The 21499-nt window shown below is 42.0% G+C and overlaps 1 protein-coding gene across 2 annotated transcripts; it reads left to right on the forward strand.

The window, feature by feature from the left end:
- Positions 1 to 1435: 1435 nt before the first annotated feature.
- Positions 1436 to 21052, forward strand: ZNF622 (zinc finger protein 622). 2 transcript variants are annotated; one of them, XM_036896678.2, is made up of 7 exons: positions 1436 to 2248; positions 2798 to 2899; positions 3074 to 3334; positions 3557 to 3719; positions 6033 to 6145; positions 19362 to 19505; positions 20775 to 21052. In XM_036896678.2, exons 1-7 carry the CDS (start codon positions 1636 to 1638, stop codon positions 20900 to 20902), a joined length of 1524 nt encoding a protein of 507 aa, XP_036752573.2. In that variant the 5' UTR covers positions 1436 to 1635; the 3' UTR covers positions 20903 to 21052. The 2 variants fall into 2 exon arrangements, with proteins under 2 accessions (XP_036752573.2, XP_036752574.2); XM_036896679.2 differs by lacking the exon at positions 2798 to 2899 and having other exon boundaries at positions 1451 to 2248.
- Positions 21053 to 21499: the final 447 nt, after the last annotated feature.

Here is a 21499-nt window from a genome sequence, read left to right on the forward strand (position 1 = left end):
CAGTTCTATTCCTGGTGCCCATGTAAGTGAAACACTCTTTGTACTGTTTACCAAATGAAGAATGAACAGCAAATTCTAGAATTCAATGTGCAGTGATCCCTTAATACTTTGTCTTCCCTTGCTTACCTGTGCCCTATGCTTCACCCAAACTAGACTCACATTTTTCCTAAATATGTCCCTTATTTCCTCCCTCCATGGTATTTCTTCTACGGAGTCCACCTCCCTTTTTCCACTTGCAGACAACTCCTCAGTCTTCCCCCTCCTTCAGGACCCATCTCAAATGTCAGCTCCCCTTCTTGGAACCTGGGGGACCGGGACAGGGAACGATGACAAAATCAGACAGAAGGTGTCAGAATTTTATGGAGTCAAGCAAAGCCACTGTTGGGTTTTGAGCAAGAAGAGCAATGCGACTTGATTTACATTTTTAAACATGTTTCTTCTTTGGTGCTAGGGATGCTTGAATTCTGAATATGCAAACTTCAATTATGTAACAGGGCTGGCTGGTTCAGCTCGGCTGTTTAGGTGAGTCCCAAAGCCCTTAACATTCACGTTTTCTATAAAAAACTACATATGAGGGGACAGTTTAACTGAGCACATCAAAGTCCTGTTAACTGTAAAATACACACTGCAGTTTCAAGATTCAGTACCAACAAACGAATGCAAACATTCTCATTAAATCTTATTTTATGTTGAAATGATGTTTTGGATATAATGGGTTAAATAAAATTCGCCAATCTTACTTACTTCTTTTTGCTTTTAAAAAAACGTGGTTACTAATCAAAATTACGCAGGCAGCTTGGATTGTACTTCCAAAGGACAGCGGCTGGGCCGCGCCCCCTGCTCCTGGGTGGCAAACGTTTCATTCAAGCTCAGTGTAAGCCCCTCGCTGGAAGGGCCGCCTTACAGGGGCCCGGCTCCGGCCAGGACGTTCCGTTTTCTTGAGGCTGGGTGTCTCCGTTTCCGGGGTTTCAGCAGCCTGGCGACGGCTCGGCGGGAGTGGGGGGCAGACCCCGCGCTAACCAGCAGCCTTCGCTTCCGCGTTCCCCCATTCACCAGGCTGCAGGGGCGCGGCGCGCGGTCCTCGAACCACTAGGGGCCGTCGTGTGGCCACCCGCACCACTCCTCGGGGGCCTCCCAGGCCCGGGAGCCGCCCGGGACCTCACTCACACCGCTCAGGTACCAAACGTCCCAACTGCAGCGTCACAGGACAGAGCAGCCAAGGGAAGTAACCAGGCTGGTCGGGCGCCCTTCGAGCAACACCCACCTCAGCGCAGCCAATCAGCACCTTAGGCTCACCAGCGCACCCAATCAACACCCACCTCAGGCTGGCCCAATCAGCACCCACCTCACGCTGGCCCAATCAGCACCCACCTCGAGCCGACGGCGCCCTGCTTGGCTGGGTTTTGCGGGGTCCCTCCTTGGCGGGGGCGTGGCTAAAATAGAAAGGCGGGACTTCCTGTCTAGTTGGAACTAACTTCCCGACTGTGTGCGAGCGCCTCACAGAGCGAGTCGGGAGGTCGGCGTGCGACGTGGCGCTCGCGTAGAGCTGAGGAGAGGTAAGGCTGAGGTCACGTTGGGGTTAAGGCGCTGGTCGCTCTATTTCTGCCTTGGTCTACTCTAATTTTCCGCCTGGCAATGGCGACCTACACCTGCATCACCTGCCGGGTGGCGTTCCGTGACGCAGAGATGCAGCGGGCCCACTACAAGACGGATTGGCACCGCTACAACCTGAAGCGGAAAGTAGCCGACATGGCCCCGGTCAGCGCCGAGGGCTTCCAGGAGCGGGTGCGGGCGCAGCGGGCCGTGGCGGAGCAGGAGAGCAAGGGTACGGCCACCTACTGCACCGTCTGCGGTAAGAAGTTTGCCTCTTTCAACGCCTACGAAAACCACCTCAAATCCCGGCGGCACTTGGAGCTGGAGAAGAAGGCCGTGCAGGCCGTGAATCGGAAAGTGGAGATAATGAATGAGAAGAACTTGGAGAAAGGGCTGGGCGTGGACAGCGTGAACAAGGATGCCATGAACGCGGCCATCCAGCAGGCCATCAGGGCTCAGCCGTCTCCCAAGAAGGCCCCCCCGGCGCCCGAGGAGGAGCCCAGGGGACCCGTGGCCCTGGCTGATGGAGGACGTGCCACCCAGGACCGAGACCCGGCCGAGAAACCTCCCCGCCTCCAGTGGTTCGAGCAGCAGACAAAGAAGTTGGCAAAGCTGCAGGCGGAGGAGAGTGAAGAGGACGACCTGGATGGAGACGGTAACAGCCCTGTCTCGGGGCGGGGTTCGGGCGGGCGGTGGCCCCCCTTTGGTTCCCAGGTTGATTCTCGAGGTTGGAGGAGGGAGGTGTTGGGTTTTAAGTGAAAATGGCGAGTGAGGCTGGTTTAGATGTTTTCCGAAGTGTCTTGTCTGGCCAGATGCCTAGGGAATTTGGGCTACTTAGTTAGCTGTTGTAGTTTCAGAGCCTGAAGCCTTACCTGGAGTTGGGGGCGAGGTGCAAACAGGTACTTAATAACATTTGTAGATTGAATTGATGCCTTCTCCGTTTCCAGTGAGGAGGCTTTCAACATGCCTGGGAGGACATGCTAGGTCCACATCATCTGCTGTGGAATTTGTAACTCTGCTGGTTTTCTCATTATGATGCTTTGCACTTAGTTTGATTGGTTGAAACAGTGAAATAAGGGGAATTATTTTCAAAATCAGCTATCTAACCCGAAGTGTGGAGCTGGAGTTCGTAGCCTAGCCTTGACTTAGGGCTGTTCATTCCCTCCTTTCTTCATCCTGCATCATGTTAGCACTTCCATATGAGTTCAAAGAGGCCTGGGAAAGAAGCAAGACTCCTTCCAGGAGTGTACTGTGTGCCGGAAAAGGAAGATGAAGGACTTTCTTAGCTATACAAGATTGGTCTCTGGTAAATGAATAGTTAAAACTGAGACTTTGAAAGAGGGTGTGACCTGGGATATAATCCGCCCTGTCTCCCCAAATACAGGACTGTACCATCTCATGTTTGTGAATCTTTGTGATTTCTTTGATGTGGCTACCACTTTGTTAAACTGACTTTGTTTTTCTAATCTCTGGCTTGAAGATTGGGAAGATATTGATTCTGATGCTGAGCTGGAATGTGAGGATGCTGAAGTGATGGATGAAGTGGATGAGCAGGATGCAGAGGAGAGAGAGGCTGGAGGAAGCCCTCGCCTTGGTGCCATCCCTGTAATGGACTGCTTATTTTGTCCACACCATTCAAGCTCCCTTATGAAAAATGTGGCTCATATGACTAAAGTCCACAGCTTCTTTATTCCTGATATAGAATATCTTTCAGATCTTAAGGGACTGATTAAATATTTGGGTAAGTATAATAGTTTTCCTTTCAATGAAGAAATGCCTCATTATTAGGGGGCAGGTCATATGGAAACATTAGTTTTGTGTTTCTCATCAGTCTTTGATTTTGGTTTGTGAAGATCAAGAACCTGATGCCTGTTTTTTGAATTGTAAAGATAAATGGTGAGATTTAATCTGGCTGCAAAAAAGCTTCTTAAATATTTTTTTCCCCTCAAAATTATTTTTCTAGGAGAGAAAGTAGGTGTTGGGAAGATTTGCCTGTGGTGCAATGAGAAAGGGAAGTCCTTCTACTCCACAGAAGCTGTGCAGGCACACATGAATGACAAAAGCCACTGTAAGCTCTTCACAGATGGTGATGCCGCATTGGAATTTGCAGACTTCTATGACTTTAGGTAAAGTCTGTGGTTTGAGTTGTGAAGATAAGTGAGGTCAGATCTGCACTGAACTGGCATTAGATGTTTCAGTGCCCAGTAGGTGTCTGGCACTGTAAAACATATTCTTTATAACTTATAACACCTATATGTGGGTTGTCATTCCCTCTCATTTTGTAGGTAAGAAACAAAGTGTAACAGAGTTAAACACACAAATCTGATAGAAGATCTCAGACCCAAACTAAAGTTTGTCTGACTTGAAAACTTGTTTTTCTTTTTTTTGTGGTTTATATGGTCAGGAGTTCAGTTTTGCCAGTCACCTTGTGAACAGGGGCACTGATACTAAGTTTCACGCTTTGGTTTCCCTGTGACTTCTTGAATACCAAGCTGTCTTCTGAGGGAGTTGAGGTGGTTGCTGAACTAGGCTAGTCCCAGGCATTTGATGAGATTATCCCATAGGTGGTTCTTCCTTAACTAGAAATTTGAATAACTCATACAACTTGCTGGGCACTCATGAATAGCTAATTCCTAGTGTCAAGATGCCTATGAGCTAGCACAGGTGTGCTACACAACCAGGTGTGTATAGTTTCCATACCTGGCATGTATAGTCCACATGATACAGGCGTTTAGAAAAGTTTTAGTCTTTTAAATCATTCCTTTATGTTTTACTCCTAATTTCTAATTTTTCTCTTGTAGTGCAGGGGAGTTTTTCGTTTTAGCCATTTTGGTGGCTGTGTGGCAGGTATCCCACTGTGGTTTTAATTTGCATTTCCCTGATGATGATTCATGTAGTTGAGAACCTTTTTATGTTAATTGGCCATTTGGGTAACTCTTGTGAAGTGTCTTATTTAAGACACTTTTCTTTTAAGTTATCTATCTTACTGTTAACCTTTTAATGTGCATTTCTCAAATTATTTTCTATGTGTATTTTGTGAACATTTCTTGGGACATATTTTTCTAGAACTGCACTGTCAAATATGGTAATTACTAGGTGTAGTCATGTGGCTATTTAATTAAAAATTTAAAAATTCAGTTCTTCATTTGCACTACTTACATTTTAACACTCAGTGCTTAAAAGCACTTGTGACCGGTAGCTACCATATTGGACAAAAGACAGAAAATTTCTCTCATTACAGAATTCTATGGACAACAGTGTTCTAGAACTTGTTTTTTATACTGGTCAGATTGATGTGAGCTGCATCTCTAGCTCTACATTCTCCTCTTTCTGTCTGGCAAGCTTCCTAGAGAGAAACAAATAGGTGAAAGAATTCAGTTATAGGTTATTTGCTCACTTTTTTTAGGAACAATTTTAGGTTCACAGCCAAATTGAGCAGAAGCTACAGAGATTTCCCATATACCTCCTGCCCCACACATGCACAGCCTCTGTCATTATCCACATTTCCCACCAGTTGTACATTTGTTAAAATTGGTGAGCCTACATTGACACATCATAATCACCCAGAGTCCATAGTACCCATTAGTGTTCACTCTTGGGGTTGTGCGTTCTGTGGTTTTGGACAAATGCATAATGACCTGTACCTACCATTATAGTGTCATAGAGTATATTATATATATTATGGTAGTTCACTGCCCTCAAAATCCTCTGGGCTCTGCTGAGTCATTGCTCCCCTCCACCCCAACCCCTGGCAACCACTAATCTTAATGTCTCCATATTTTTGCCTTTTCCAAAATGTTATATAGTTAGAATGACTCAGTAGGTAGCCTCATCAGACTAGATTTTCTCACTTAATAATATGAGCTTGACGTTCTTCCATGTCTTTTAATGGCTTGATAGTGCATTTCATTTTGGCCTGAATAATATCCCATTGTCTGGATGGTACCACAGTTGATGTATCCAGTCACTTCCTGAAGGATATTTTGGTTGCTTCCAAGTGTTAGTAATTACAAATAAAGCTGCTGCACACGTGTGTAAGTTTTTGTGTGCATGTAAGTTTTCAGCTCCTCTGGGTGAATACCAAGCAGCACAATTGAATTTCTTTCCTGGATTGTGCCTTTGGTGTCGTCCCTAAAAAGCCATCGCCTAGCCTCAAGTCATCTAGATTTTCTCCTATGTTATTTTCCAGGAATTTTTATAGTGTTGGATTTTATATTCAGTCTTGTCCATTTTGAGTTCATAGGTAATTTGCTTACTTTTAGTACAGAGAAAATGCTAGTAAGTTGTTTTCTCTCTAGAACATTTCAGTTTGCAGTTCCTAAAACTTGGCTACCCCCTGCTTCTGCCTTTAGGAAGCCAGTGGGTTTGCCACATTTGCACACACAATTTTTTAGTTAAAATTGAAGTATTCGTCTATTAATACCATTTCACTGTTACAGAAGTAGCTACCCAGATTACAAGAAAGGGGAGGAGCCTGAGGCAACTGAGGATCTGCTCTCAGAAAAGACCTTGGAATATGATGATGAAACCATGGAGCTGATCCTACCTTCCGGTAAGTGTGTTTCTCAAAAATAAATAGCTTAATGCCAGTGAAATTACTGAAGAGGCATGTGCCGTCAATTCTCTCCTATACTGAGAGAAATAGAGCATAAAACTTAAGTGTATTTTTATGTTCTTGGGTAAATGGTAAGCTCTGAAGGTGGCCACTTAGCTCTGTGTTGGCCATTTTGTTTATATTGTATCAGTGTTCAGTTTAAACAAAACAATTTCTGTTATATCTCAGAATGCTTTGGTCAGTCATTTCTCTTCAAATATGCAGATCTTTTCTGTTGTGTTCTTAATTTTTCTTAGTCTTATATAGGTTTTTCTTGTTTATCTTGACCTTACTCATATTCTTAAACTGATTCCTGTTTCCTTGTGTTGCTCAGACTTGCACATGTAGTGTGCATGGGTGTATCTGATTGATAGCACCCGGGTTGCCTGTGTCTGGTTGTAGTGTGGGGCTGTGGGTTGGGGTGGGGTTTGGAAGTTGAATTCTGCCTTCTACTTTGGGAAACAAGATTCATAATGGTGGGGATTTATTCTAATATGAAAAAATGAAGAAAAACCATAAATGAGAAACATCCATTATTGTTCACAAAGTTAGGATTAGCTAGTAAGAATGGGAGAAGCTACAGAAGACACTGAGAGGGAAAGAGAACAGAATAGCAAAGATCCTCATAATGCGTGGTATTTACTGAGCAGTTAGTGTATTTAGGTGAATCTGTTATTTTATCTTTACTAGCCTGTGAGTTAGATTCTCTTGTCCTTATGTGGCCTGTGAGCCATCTGAAGCTTAGACAGGTTGAATAATTTACCCAAGATCATACACGTAGACAGTGAAGCCTTTTTCCCACTTCCTCCCTGCCTCAGGAGATGTGCAGTTTGTGGGGAGCAGGAGCAGCCATCCTGCCAGTGGAGATAGCAGTGATGCAGAAGCCAGCCTGTAGTACTGCTCTCCACAGTGCTTAGGTACAGACAACCCCCTTTAACTCAGAACAGTAACCTTGAAGGGCTAAGGGCAGCCTTAGAGTATGACAGTAGAAGGAAGGGGCGTACAGAACCTGTTCTGAAGATAGAATTCTCCTTATCGTGATAAGAAAGTTATAATGCAGTAGAAATACACTATGATACAGTGGCCTTTACAGTACACAGTAGCAAAACAATCCTAAATATATCACAGAGAACAATACAGAGCATCAGAAAAAAAGTTTAATAACTTGTTTTAAGACTATTTATTTAGCCCCTTGTCTCATTAGTTCCCACTTCCCTAACTACAGAGTAAGATGACACATCTTGAATGAGATGATACCTGTGTATGGCATGTGGTAGGATCACTATGAACATTGGCTTCATTTTGTATCAACTTTAGCATATTACAAAATGTCCACAACAATGAGCATATCCAATTTAAGAACAGTCTATTTGAGATAGATTTTCATCTGGAGTTAAAAAGACTCCTTGGTTATCTAGCAAACCCATTTTCCTAGGTGAGTGAGGTTTCTAAGTTTAGCCAAAGCCAGAAAAGGATGTCTTCTTAGGATGCTCTCTTCTCTCCTGGATCTGGATGATCACTAAGCGCAACTCCTAAATGGCCTTTGAATATTTTTCTTTGTTTTTTCTTTATCCGTTTGTCTGTGCCACCATTACAGCTTCCTGCCTGGCCATTTTCCAAGATGGTTTCCACTCGACCACCCTGGACATTCTTTCTAAAACAAACACCAGTCTGTTTTTCCCCTCTGGAGTTGCTCCAAGGGGGCTATTGCCTTCAGGTCACTTACTTTCGCCAGCTGCTAGTCCCCAGACACCTTGGGCTTTTGCTTTGTCAGCCCACTTGTAATTTCCCTCCTCTGGGACTTGGCATGTGTGCTCCCTCTATCTTACCCATATTCCTCCTGCAAGAGGGTTCTCCCCCCAGAAGCTTTTCTGAACTTAGCTCCTCCCGGGGTAAGGAGGGTCTCCTCAGCTCCTTGACACTTGCTTCTCTATTGACATAACATCCCTCTCCCTCATGATTGTTGGCCTGCTTGTCTGTCTGCTTTTGTCTCAGCACAGAGTCTCCGACAAGAGCCAGATAAATGTTTGTTGTCTCAGTGGCTGAGAGGTTGGAGGAGACTTTTTTTTTTATTTTTTTTATTTTTATTGAAGGGTAGTTGAGAACAGCATTGCATTACATTAGTTTCAGGTGTACAACACAGTGATTCAACATTTATATACATGATAATTCTAGGTACCAGGTATCACCATACCAAGTTGTTACAATATTTTGACTATATTCCTTATGCTATACATTACATCCCGGTTACTTATTTATTTTACAATTGGAAGTGTGTTTATATATATATTTTTTTTGTGAGGGCATCTCTCGTACTTATTGATCAAATAGTTGTTAACCACAATAAATTTCTGTATAGGGGGGTCAATACTCAATGCACAATCATTAATCCACCCCAAGCGTAATTTTCGTCAGTCTCCAATCTTCTGATGCATAACGAACAAATTCTTACATGGAGTACAAATTCTTACATAGTGAATAAGTTACATGGTGAACAGTGCAAGGGCAGTCATCACAGAAGCTTTCGGTTTTGTTCATGCATTATGAACTATACACAGTCAGTTCAAATATGAATATTCATTTGATTTTTAAACTTGATTTATATGTGGATACCACATTTCTCTATTATTATTATTTTTAATAAAATGCTGAAGTGATAGGTAGATACAAGATAAAGGTAGAAAACAGAGTTTAGTGTTGTAAGAGAGCAAATGTAGATGATCAGGTGTGTGCCTGTAGACTATGTTAATCCGAGCTAGATGAGGGCAATAAACATCCATGTATGCCAAAGATTTCTCTCAGAACATGAGGGGGGAGGTTCTAAGCCTCACCTCTGCTGCTCCCCATTTTCTCACCAGATGGCCCCCTGCGACTGTGCCTGTCTTAGGTTGTTCCTCCCTTGAGGAATCTTACCCGTCTCTGGCTAACCAGTCATCTTCCGGGGCCATACAGGGAAATGTTAAGTTGGTAAGTGAGAGAGAAGCCTTATTGTTTGAAAAGGTTAGCTTTTTACTTCTTTGCATATTTATGCCCTGTGGCTTCTATGCCCAGCATTTGTCTTGAGGTATCTTTACCACTTGGAAGAATTATGATACTCGGTAAATTCGACATGTGGCACGAGTTCTATTTAAAGGTTGTGATTAGGTAGGAAGAAGAAAATCTATAGAAGTAGCAGGCAGAAGAAAACCTGGGAAGATTGATTATTTCTTTGACATATCTTCTTGTAGAGTAACTTCAGCATGGATAGGTTTTAAACGACTAATTAAATTGTGCACACACATTAACATAATAGGAATATAGTTACCTAACCAAAGCATACCTGTAATTACCAGCCATCTCCAGTGAAACCAAGAAAACCAGTTAGGCACCTTAGGCATTTGTGAAAACTTATCTATGATATGGTGGATATTGTCCGACTGAACTTAAACAGTCTGAGAGAATTCAGATAAACTAGAACACCCCATTCCTGAGGACTGTTCATATCCCATATGTTCTTTTAACGATAAATAGTCTGTGGTTGTAAGATTTTGGAGTGCTACAATTTGCACTTCTCCTAATTCTTGGTTGAGTTCCAACAGTATAGATCCAGTCCAATTTTTGTTTTACTGTATGCACAGGCCAGCTTAGATATCTCCTTCATCTTTCCCATGGCAGGTCCAGGAACTGGTGGGATGAGTGCATCTACACCTGTGACAGTGCGTGGATCTTTGTTGAAGTTTTTTTTTTTTCTGATCATCTTCTGTCATGAGTCTTCCCAAGAGTGCTGATGTTGGAAGTTCTTTTTCATATCGTATCTTAGTTCATTTTCGGGGTAGCCCAATTAGGCTTTGATCCTCTGTATAAACACAAACAGACCCTTTGCCTACACTTTTATATGTCCTTTATATTATTGTGTAGAACTCATTAGAGGTCACCACATAGGAACTGCATTTTTTTTTTTTTTTTAATCATTAATCTACACTTACATGACGAATACTTACGAATACTTTGTTTACTAGGCTCTCCCCTATACCAGGTCCCCCCTATATACTCCTTTACAGTCACTGTCCATCAGCGTAGCAACCTGTTGTAGAATCACTACTTGTCTTCTCTGTGTTGTACAGCCCTCCCCTTTCTCCCACCCCGCTATGGATGCTAATCTTAATACCCCCCTACTTCTCCCCCCCTTATCCCTCCCTACCCACCCATCCTCCCCAGTCCCTTTCCCTTTGGTACCTGTTAGTCCATTCTTGAGTTCTGTGATTCTGCTGCTGTTTTGTTCCTTCAGTTTTTCCTTTGTTTTTATATTCCACAGATGAGTGAAATCATTTGGTATTTCTCTTTCTCTGCTTGGCTTGTTTCACTGAGCAAAATACCCTCCAGCTCCATCCATGTTGCTGCAAATGGTTGGATTTGCCCTTTTCTTATGGCTGAGTAGTATTCCATTGTGTATATGTACCACATCTTCTTTATCCATTCATCTATCGATGGACATTTAGGTTGCTTCCAATTCTTGGCTATTGTAAATAGTGCTGCGATAAACATAGGGGTGCACTGATCTTTCTCATACTTGATTGCTGCATTCTTAGGGTAAATTCCTAGGAGTGCAATTCCTGGGTCAAATGGTAAGTCTGTTTTGAGCATTTTGATGTACCTCCATACTGCTTTCCACAATGGTTGAACTAACTTACATTCCCACCAGCAGTGTAGGAGGGTTCCCCTTTCTCCACAGCCTCGCCAACATTTGTTGTTGTTTGTCTTTTGGATGGCAGCCATCCTTACTGGTGTGAGGTGATACCTCATTGTAGTTTTAATTTGCATTTCTCTGATAATTAGCGATGTGGAGCATCTTTTCATGTGTCTGTTGGCCATCTGTATTTCTTTTTTGGAGAACCGTCTGTTCAGTTCCTTTGCCCATTTTTTAATTGGGTTATTTGTTTTTTGTTTGTTGAGGCGTGTGAGCTCTTTATATATTCTGGACGTCAAGCCTTTATCGGATGTGTCATTTTCAAAGATATTCTCCCATACTGTAGGGTTCCTTTTTGTTCTATTGATGGTGTCTTTTGCTGTACAGAAGCTTTTCAGCTTAATATAGTCCCACTTGTTCATTTTTGCTGTTGTTTTCCTTGCCTGGGGAGATATGTTCAAGAAGAGATCACTCATGTTTATGTCTACGAGGTTTGTGCCTATGTTTTCTTCCAAGAGTTTAATGGTTTCATGACTTACATTCAGGTCTTTGATCCATTTTGAGTTTACTTTTGTATATGGGGTTAGACGATGGTCCAGTTTCATTCTCCTACATGTAGCTGTCCAGTTTTGCCAGCACCATCTGTTGAAGAGACTGTCATTTCGCCATTGTATGTCCATGGCTCCTTTATCAAATATTAATTGACCATATATGTCTGAGTTAATGTCTGGATTGTCTAGTCTGTTCCATTGGTCTGTGGCTCTGTTCTTGTGCCAGTACCAAATTGTCTTGATTACTATGGCTTTATAATAGAGCTTGAAGTTGGGGAGTGAGATCCCCCCTACTTTATTCTTCTTTCTCAGGATTGCTTTGGCTATTCGGGGTCTTTTGTGTTTCCATATGAATTTTTGAATTATTTGTTCCAGTTCATTGAAGAATGTTGCTGGTAGTTTCATAGGGATTGCATCAAATCTGTATATTGCTTTGGGCAGGATGGCCATTTTGACGATATTGATTCTTCCTAGCCACGAGCATGGGATGAGTTTCCATCTGTTAGTGTCCCCTTTAATTTCTTTTAAGAGTGACTTGTAGTTTTCAGAATATAAGTCTTTCACTTCTTTGGTTAGGTTTATTCCTAGGTATTTTATTTTTTTTGATGCAATTGTGAATGGAGTTGTTTTCCTGATTTCTCTTTCTGTTGGTTCATTGTTGGTATATAGGAAAGCCACAGATTTCTGTGTGTTGATTTTGTATCCTGCAACTTTGCTGTATTCCGATATCAGTTCTAGTAGTTCTGGGGTGGAGTCTTTAGGGTTTTTTATGTACAGTATCATGTCATCTGCAAATAGTGACAGTTTGACTTCTTCTTTGCCAATCTGGATTCCTTGTATTTTTTTGTTTTTTCTGATTGCCGTGGCTAGGACCTCCAGTACAATGTTAAATAACAGTGGAGAGAGTGGGCATCCGTGTCTAGTTCCCGATCTCAGAGGAAATGCTTTCAGCTTCTCGCTGTTCAATATAATGTTGGCTGTGGGTTTATCATAGATGGCCTTTATTATGTTGAGGTACTTGCCCTCTATTCCCATTTTGCTGAGAGTTTTTATCATGAATGGATGTTGAACTTTGTCAAATGCTTTTTCAGCATCTATGGAGATGATCATGTGGTTTTTGTCTTTCTTTTTGTTGATGTGGTGGATTATATTGATGGACTTTCGAATGTTGTGCCATCCTTGCATCCCTGGGATGAATCCCACTTGGTCATGGTGTACGATGGTTTTGATGTATTTTTGAATTCGGTTTGCTAAAATTTTGTTGAGTATTTTTGCGTCTACGTTCATCAGGGATATTGGTCTGTAGTTTTCTTTTTTGGTGGTGTCTTTGCCTGGTTTTGGTATTAGGGTGATGTTAGCTTCATAGAATGAGTTTGGGAGTATCCCCTCCTCTTCTATTTCTTGGAAAACTCTAAGGAGAATGTGTATTATGTCTTCCCTGTATGTCTGATAAAATTCCGAGGTAAATCCATCTGGCCCAGGGGTTTTGTTCTTTGGTAGTTTTTTGATTACCGCTTCAATTTCGTTGCTGGTAATTGGTCTGTTTAGATTTTCTGTTTCTTTTTGGGTCAGTCTTGGAAGGTTGTATTTTTCTAGGAAGTTGTCCATTTCTCCTAGGTTTCCCAGCTTGTTAGCATATAGGTTTTCATAGTAGTCTCTAATAATTCTTTTTATTTCTGTGGGATCTGTTGTGATTTTTCCTTTCTCATTTCTGATACTGTTGATTTGTGTTGACTCTCTTTTCCTCTTAATAAGTCTGGCTAGAGGCTTATCTATTTTGTTTATTTTCTCGAAGAACCAGCTCCTGGTTTCATTGATTTTTGCTGTTGTTTTATTCTTCTCAATTTTATTTATTTCTTCTCTGATCTTTATTATGTCCCTCCTTCTGCTGACCTTAGGCCTCATTTGTTCTTCTTTTTCCAATTTCGATAGTTGTGACATTAGACCGTTCATTTGGGATTGCTCTTCCTTTTTTAAATATGCTTGGATTGCTATATACTTTCCTCTTAAGACTGCTTTTGCTGTGTCCCACAGAAGTTGGGGCTTAGTGTTGTTGTTGTCATTTGTTTCCATATATTGCTGGATCTCCATTTTGATTTGGTCATTGATCCATTGATTATTTAGGAGCGTGTTGTTTAGCCTCCATGTGTTTGTGAGCCTTTTTGCTTTCTTTGAACAGTTTATTTCTAGTTTAATGCCTTTGTGGTCTGAAAAGTTGGTTGGTAGGGTTTCAATCTTTTGGAATTTACTGAGGCTCTTTTTGTGGCCTAGTATGTGGTCTATTCTGGAGAATGTTCCATGTGCACTTGAGAAGAACGTGTATCCTGTTGCTTTTCGATGTAGAGTTCTGTAGATGTCTATTAGGTCCATCTGTTCTAATGTGTTGTTCAGTGCCTCTGTGTCCTTACTTATTTTCTGTCTGGTGGATCTGTCCTTTGGAGTGAGTGGTGTGTTGAAGTCTCCTAGAATGAATGCATTGCATTCTATTTCCTCCTTTAGTTCTATTAATATTTGTTTCAGGTATGTTGGTGCTCCTGTATTGGGTGCATATATATTTATAATGGTTATATCCTCTTGATGGACTGAGCCCTTTATCATTATGTAATGTCCTTCTTTGTCTTTTGTTACTTTCTTTATTTTGAAGTCTGTTTTGTCTGATACCAGAATTGCAACACCTGCTTTCTTCTCTCTGTTGTTTGCTTGAAATATCTTTTTCCATCCCTTGACTTTAAGTCTGTGCGCGTCTTTGGGTTTGAGGTGAGTCTCTTGTAAGCAGCATATGGATGGATCTTGCTTTTTTATCCATTCTATTACTCTGTGTCTTTTGATTGGTGCATTCAGTCCATTTACATTTAGGGTGATTATTGAAAGGTATGAATTTATTGCCATTGCAGGCTTTAAGTTTGTGGTTACCAAAGGTTCAGGGTTAGCTTCTTTACTATCTTACTGTCTAACTTAACTCGCTTGTTGAGCTATTATAAACACAGTCTGATGATTCTTTATTTCTCTCCCTTCTTATTCCTCCTCCTCCCTTCTTCATATGTTGGGTGTTTTGTTGTGTGCTCTTTTTAGGAGTGCTCCCATCTAGAGCAGTCCCTGTAGGATGCCCTGTAGAGGTGGTTTGTGGGAGGCAAATTCCCTCAACTTTTGCTTGTCTGGAAATTGTTTAATCCCTCCTTCATATTTAAATGATATTCGTGCTGGATACAGCAGTCTTGGTTCGAGGCCCTTCTGTTTCATTGCATTAAGTATATCATGCCATTCTCTTCTGGCCTGTAGGGTTTCTGTTGAGAAGTCTGATGATAGCCTGATGGGTTTTCCTTTGTAGGTAACCTTTTTTTTCTCTCTGGCTGCCTTTAATACTTTGTCCTTGTCTTTGATCTTTGCCATTTTAATTATTATGTGTCTTGGTGTTGCCCTCCTTGGATCCCTTGTCATGGGAGTTCTGTGTACCTCTGTGGTCTGAGAGGCCATTTCTTCCCCTAGTTTGGGGAAATTTTCAGCAATTATTTCTTCAAAGACATTTTCTATCCCCTTTTCTCTCTCTACTTCTTCTGGAATACCTATGATTCTTATATTATTCCTTTTCGATTGATCACTCAGCTCTCTTAAAATTCTTTCATTCCTGGAGATCCTTTTATCTCTCTCTGCATCAACTTCTCTGCGTTCCTGTTCTCTGTTTTCTAGTCCATTAATGGTCTCTTGCATCTCGTCCATTCTGTTTTGAAGTCCTTCCAGAGCTTGTTTTATTTCTGAATTCTCCTTCCTTAGTTCTTGCATATTTCTCTGCAAGTCCATCAGCATGGTTATGACTTTTGTTTTGAATTCTTTTTCAGGTAGACTGGCTAAATCTATCTCCCCAGATTCCTTCTCAGGGGAAGATGTAGCAGATGCTGAAGCTGTCTGGGTTAGTCTTGTCTGGATCATATTTTTTTGCCTTTTCATGTTGACAGGTGCTATTGACTGTCAGCTGGGAGGGCCAAAATTTTCACTTGCTACTGGCCTTTCTTTACTGGGGCAACTGCGACCCCTAGTGGCTTGTGTTGGGTAATTGCGTGTAGAGTGGGTCTTTGTGTCTTGCCTGGCCGGAAGGGAGGAATTTCCCTTTCTGTGGGCGGAATTTGTCTCAGGCTGCTTCTCTGCTTTCGCAGCGCCCGGTGGGGTGATGGATGGGGGGGCTGCTTGACTGTTTGCCTCCGTGAGGGGTCTCAGAGCTGTTGCCCAGGGGGTTAGTGCACCCGGTTTTCCCTGTGATTTCCAGCTGCTGTACTGTGACCTGGGTTGTTTCCGTCAAGCTGTTAAGTCCCTGTCCCTTTAAGACTTTCAAAAAGCCCCCGCTTTTCTTTGTCACAGCGGCATCAGCTTCAGCACCCACTCAGTGGTCTTACTCCCTGTTCCCCCAGTATCCAGGGCCCCCTGGGCATGTACTGTGTCTGCGCTCTGGCCCGGATGGCTGGGGCTGGGTGTTCGGCAGTCCTGGGCTCCGTCTCCCTCCCGCTCTGCCTGCTCTTCTCCCGCCGGGAGCTGGGGGGAGGGGCGCTCGGGTCCCGCCGGGCCGGGGCTTGTATCTTACCCCTTTCACCAGTCGCTGGGTTCTCGCTGGTGTAGCTGCAGTCTGGCCCCTGTCCTGCGTCTTCTGGTCTCTCTTTTAGGGCTAGTTGTGTTTGTTGTATTTTCAAAAGTGTATATGTTTTTGGGAGGAGATTCCCACTGTCCTACTCACGCCGCCATGTTGGCTCCCTCCTGGAGGAGACTTTTAAAAGAAAAACAAGGTTGATTGCCTTGGGCCTGCCATTGTACAGGAGAAGGAGAGCACAAGGAACCATTCTGGGCTAAGAAGAGGCCTGGGGCTTGGAGTCCTATTTGCCACCAGCACCGTGTAGCACATTGCTTTACCTCTCCATCATAATATAGTCAAAGAAGAAAATGGCATGAGATTAACTTGAAGGTCCAGTTTCCCGGGGTTTTTAAATTGTGGTTTCCTTGCTTACAGCCACTGGTCACTTTCAGGACAGCTCTTTAAGGTGAACTTGAAGTAGTGAGTTAACTGATTTGATGCTGGAATACTTAAAAATATTGTTCTTTTAGAAAGACAGACTCAAGAAAGACCTAACCAACAGCCCAGATACTAGAACTAAGAACCCAAAGGGTATTAATTAGGCCATGCATATTTTTTTCTGTGTAAGTATATGCCTTTTCCTGGGGAAAGGCAATAGCATCTTAAAGCCATGTGTGTAGCCGTGCATGCTTTTTCAAATGGACTGGCATTTTAAAAAGCAGTCATCCTTTTAGTCAGTCTTGATTACAGTGAGAAATGACAGTTCATAATCCTCTTGTTTGCTCCAACATCTTAGTAGTATGGGAGATTTTGCAGTGAATCAAGAAAACAGAAAATAACTGTGTAAACACTAAACTTGTGATACTACAGCAGTATATTCAATCACAGCAGTATATTCAATTGTTTGACTTTGAACAAATTTACTACTCAGAAACATCTTCAGCTATGCTCAGTTATGTGACTGTGTTAGCATGAAGCTAATTTGAGAAGGATTCTAATCTGGGGATCTTAGTGATATTTAATCAATCATAGTGGAGTCTGCTTTAAACTGGTTTCAAAAGCAGTAGTTGTGATCCCGTCAATCTAGTTACTTTCAGAGCAAGATGATCCCAGAGCCCGTGACAAAGAGCATCCAGTAGAGGGCACTGTGGGCATGTGTTTGGAAGACTGATCTGGCTCGGTTCCTTGAACTTACTTCATTGCTCTTCTGGTGTTGTGAAGTAAGTTGGTGTGAAAGACACATCCAGTTAGCTGCTGACTGGCCGGATGAAACTGTTGGTCCATCTGTGAGAGATACATAATTAATAACAGGAAAATTATAGTTGGAGATACTTTCTTTTCCACTATCTAATGTCATCGATCGTTAAGGTTGTTTGTTAAGTAGGACAGCCCTGTAAGCAGTTAGGGAGTGGTGAAAGGCAGGTGAACAGTTTCGACTCCACCATAGCTCAGACATAACTCATCTGTATTTACTGAGCACTCACACCCTGTTCTACAGATCATTTTCGTGGATGAGGTCCATTTACTTGGTTCTTAATATCAGGTGCTCACAGGGCACTCAGTGTCTTCAGTCCTGCTAACTCTTGAGATGCTGGCATTGAATAATGAAACCTCTTCAAGGATGTTTTAAAAAGCCAATCTTCAAAATAATATGTCTTTCCAGGTGTTGCTTAAGAATATAAGGATATGGATTTATGATGTACTAATGACCAGCATTATCATTTAATGATTTTGAGGTAAACATTATTGCAGACCTGGAGCATCTTGACCTAAAGCTATAAACAGAAAATCACAATAAGCAATGCTGGCTTCCTGCTAGAGTCTCCATTTAAACTTGAGTCTTTATCCATCAGCTGTGCCTCATCATTTCTTGTAGTCTAGGAGCGTTGTTAATTCTTACCCTGCCAGAACAATTAAGTCCAGGTGAACAAGTTATCTTCCATATTGGTACCCAGATCATTCATACCATCTTTGAATCAAAAGTTTCTTTTTGTAATCCCTTTTGAATCTGATCATAAAACAATTAGCTGAAAATAACTACTTTTCCATATCTGTAGCAAGCAGACTCTTTTTCCAGGTAGTTTGCCAGGTAGAGGGACCTAAAAAAAGATAACCTGACAGAATTTATTTCATGTAAATTAAAGGTCTAGATCCTAAAAACAAATATGGCCATCTATAATATTTAGAGTATCCTGTTTATGGACTTTTTACACAAAGATTCTGAAAGGAATGGTTTTATATATGTAAATGTAAAACTTTCCTAGAGGCTGTATGTATGGTTCTACCTAGACATATTTCCTTTATTCATTTTCAGTGGAAATAACTGTTTTATACTTGTGTATATGCTGTTAAATTTCTAGGTGTGTGTATGTGTCTGGGAACATGCTTGGTTGCTTATTTCCTATTTAATACTCTAATGAAGCATAGCTTGTGTTTCTTAAGTGCTCAGGTAAACCTCAGAGCCCTGTTCCAGGATCATCTTTAGAGAGCTGCTGCTGATCCTAGACATCACCAAAGCCTGATGCCTTCTGTTTCACCTGCTTTGAAGCTAATTATAGGCGTCAGCACACCTTTCCTGTAAAGGGCCAGAAAGTCAATTGAAATTAATTTCAGAAAGCATGATTGACCTGCATACTTTTACTAGATCTTTCTAAGTACACAAAAGCTGTAGAGAGAAATCAGCTTAGTCATCTTTTAAGATTCTAGTTTACTAGATGATTTCCATCATTTAGAGAGCTGGGTTTCTCAGCTGAGGCACTGCTGACATTTAGGGCTATATATTTGTCATGGAGGCTGCGCGTCGTAGGATGTTCGGCAATATCCCTGACCCCTACCCCTTTGGTGCCAGTAGCCCCTCTCTAGCCATAACAACCCGAATGCCTCCAGTCATTGCCAAATGTCCTCTGGGGGTAAAATAGCCCCTGTTTGAGAACCACACTATAGAGAATTTAAGCAAAGAGGATTGATTTCTGTTCTAGACTTAGACTGTAGCTTATAGACCTAAACATCAGGACCATTTCTTGTGGTTAATCTTCTCTCCATTAAAAAAAAAAAAATTAATAGGACCCTAAGAGGTAAGGGATTTTATCTGTATTAGTAGGTGTGGCTATATGAATTTCTAGGGAGGCATATTGTATATAAGTAAGTACAAGATGCTGAGTTGTTCACTTATTAGTGATTTGCCTTTGTCCTTTTTAGAAATCTCTCTATGGTTTTCCTTCTTTCATTTTTTAATATGCTTCTTCATCTTTCTTCAGTAGATAGAGCACTGTGTCTTCCAGCATATCCATTTTCCAGATAGATGCCCTTAAAAGTATGATTTGGAAAGCCCTTATTTTCTAGTTCTGCCTTGGAAAACTGTCCAACTCAGTGTTTAAATATTGCCCTTTTGAAAAACAGGTGCCAGAGTGGGTCATCGCTCCTTGATGAGATACTACAAACAGCGATTTGGCTTGTCCAGAGCTGTGACAGTTGCTAAGAATCAGAAGGCCGTGGGTCGGATACTGCAGCAGTACCGAGCCCTGGGATGGACTGGCAGCACAGGTATGCTGTTTCCAAACCCGGGCAGCCCTGGCACTAGTATTCTAAGGAGGGGTTTAGGTGATGTCATTTCCGCTCATGTTGTTCTTGTGGGTTCTCTCTCGGGGAGACTTAACTTCGTGGCTCCGGGGGCTTCTAGTACCATGTGATGTGTTTATGGCAATAAACCCAAAGCTCCATGACTTAAAAAGTTTATATTTGTAATAACTTTCTAGAACTACATAATGTACTGTTAACTTTTTCAGAAGGTGATAGTTAAAAAATATATATTTAGTGGTCATCTAAGGTTAAAATTACTGAGGAGGTTACACAAAGGAGTTAACAGTATTAATTTCTTAATTAACAATTAATATTTCATCACTGCTTAATAAAAATAATAAATATTTGCCTTGTGGCAAATAGCTTGCACCATGGAGTCAAACATGACTTATCTGATGGACTTAGAGGTTGTTAAATGTTGAGCATGATTAATTTGACCTAAACCTCTGTGTCCTCATTTATGAGATGGAGGTGACAGTAACAGGATGTACTTCCTAGAGTTGTGCAGATTGAATGTCATAATGCATGTGTGATACAGTACATGCATACAGTAAAGGCTGGCCGTCACTCCTTTTTGTAATTTTCCCATAGAAAACTTGCAAGTCAGAAAAATAAATCACGCCACTGAAATTTTTAAGTTTTGAAACCTCATCAGTATGAAATTATTTAAATCTATTTTGATATGTCTATTCTTTGAAGCTCTATCCTTAGATATTCAGGGAAAACATCAATCCACAAGCAGGCTATGGAGAGGAGAAAGGAGAATTCCTTTCCAGGGGCCTGGAAAGCTCTGGACACCTCAAGTACATTCTAAATCCAATTGTGTTTATATATACATGGTTTCCTTCACTTCACTACCTGTGAACTGTGGGGCCATTTAAATCTACCAGACACTGATTTCATCTTCATCTCGTCAAGAATTGTAGTCTGACTCCATTTATAGTTTCTGCTTTGCTGTCTCCTTTGATCAACGGGGCTTTACCTTTTGTGCTTATGGACCCTTCCCAGATGGTGAAAACTGAAGAGGCTCATCCCAGAGAGATGTGTATATGTGGAATTCCAGGGTGTACATAATCCCCCGGTTTGGTGCATGAGGACCCAAGTTGGCAACTCTTTAAGTATAAGAGCCCAGTTACCCCCAAACTAGCTTTGAGGTTTTCTGCAAAGATTCAGGTTTCTCTGATCACAAATCCCAAACCTTTGCTTCGTTTCTTACCTTCTTTGCAACCACAGGAGCAGCTCTTCTGCGTGAGCGGGACATGCAGTATGTCCAAAGGATGAAATCAAAGTGGATGCTGAAGACAGGAATGAAGAACAATGCCACCAGGCAGATGCACTTCAGGGTCCAGGTGAGATTCTGAGGACCTGCTGAGACCGAGTGCCCCGCCTCCTGCACAAGTGACCCTTGCTGAGGACCCGTGGGGGCCGCCGGTTTGCATGGCAGACCCTTGCTGCTGCTCCCTGTGTTTCATCTGTTCTGAGCTGCAAATAAAAGTCAGAGGTGTACTTGTTTCCAAGTGTCGTTTTTCACTAGGATTTAAGAGTTGTGTTTTACAAAGTGGTGAGAGTGGTGTGTGTACAGGGCTTCTGGGATCCATGCTACTGCCTGGCAGTTTATTTCCTCAGCTTTTAACTTATTTATGGCTGTCAGAATAAAATGGGATCCATGGCACTGGGTCCTACGGAAGAGGGCTTTGTCTGGGAGCAAAGCTGGAGGTCATTTATTTGAACGTGTTGTGGGCCGTGAGGGGAGTGAGAGTGACTTTGCCTGGATTTAGTGAAGGGAAGAGCATGTCAGCTGTTTGCTGTACAGGCTCTTTAGTTGAGTGTGAACACACAGAGAATGGCAGTGCTGTGTGTTCTGTTTCCAGTGCTGCCTTTACTTGAGCAATTAGCTTAGGAAGAAAATAAACATCAAATGTTTAGATCCCACTTTGTAAACAGAGCCTCACGGTTCA

Source organism: Manis pentadactyla, chromosome 2 (assembly GCF_030020395.1).
Source record: "Manis pentadactyla isolate mManPen7 chromosome 2, mManPen7.hap1, whole genome shotgun sequence".
Classification (NCBI taxonomy): domain Eukaryota; kingdom Metazoa; phylum Chordata; class Mammalia; order Pholidota; family Manidae; genus Manis; species Manis pentadactyla.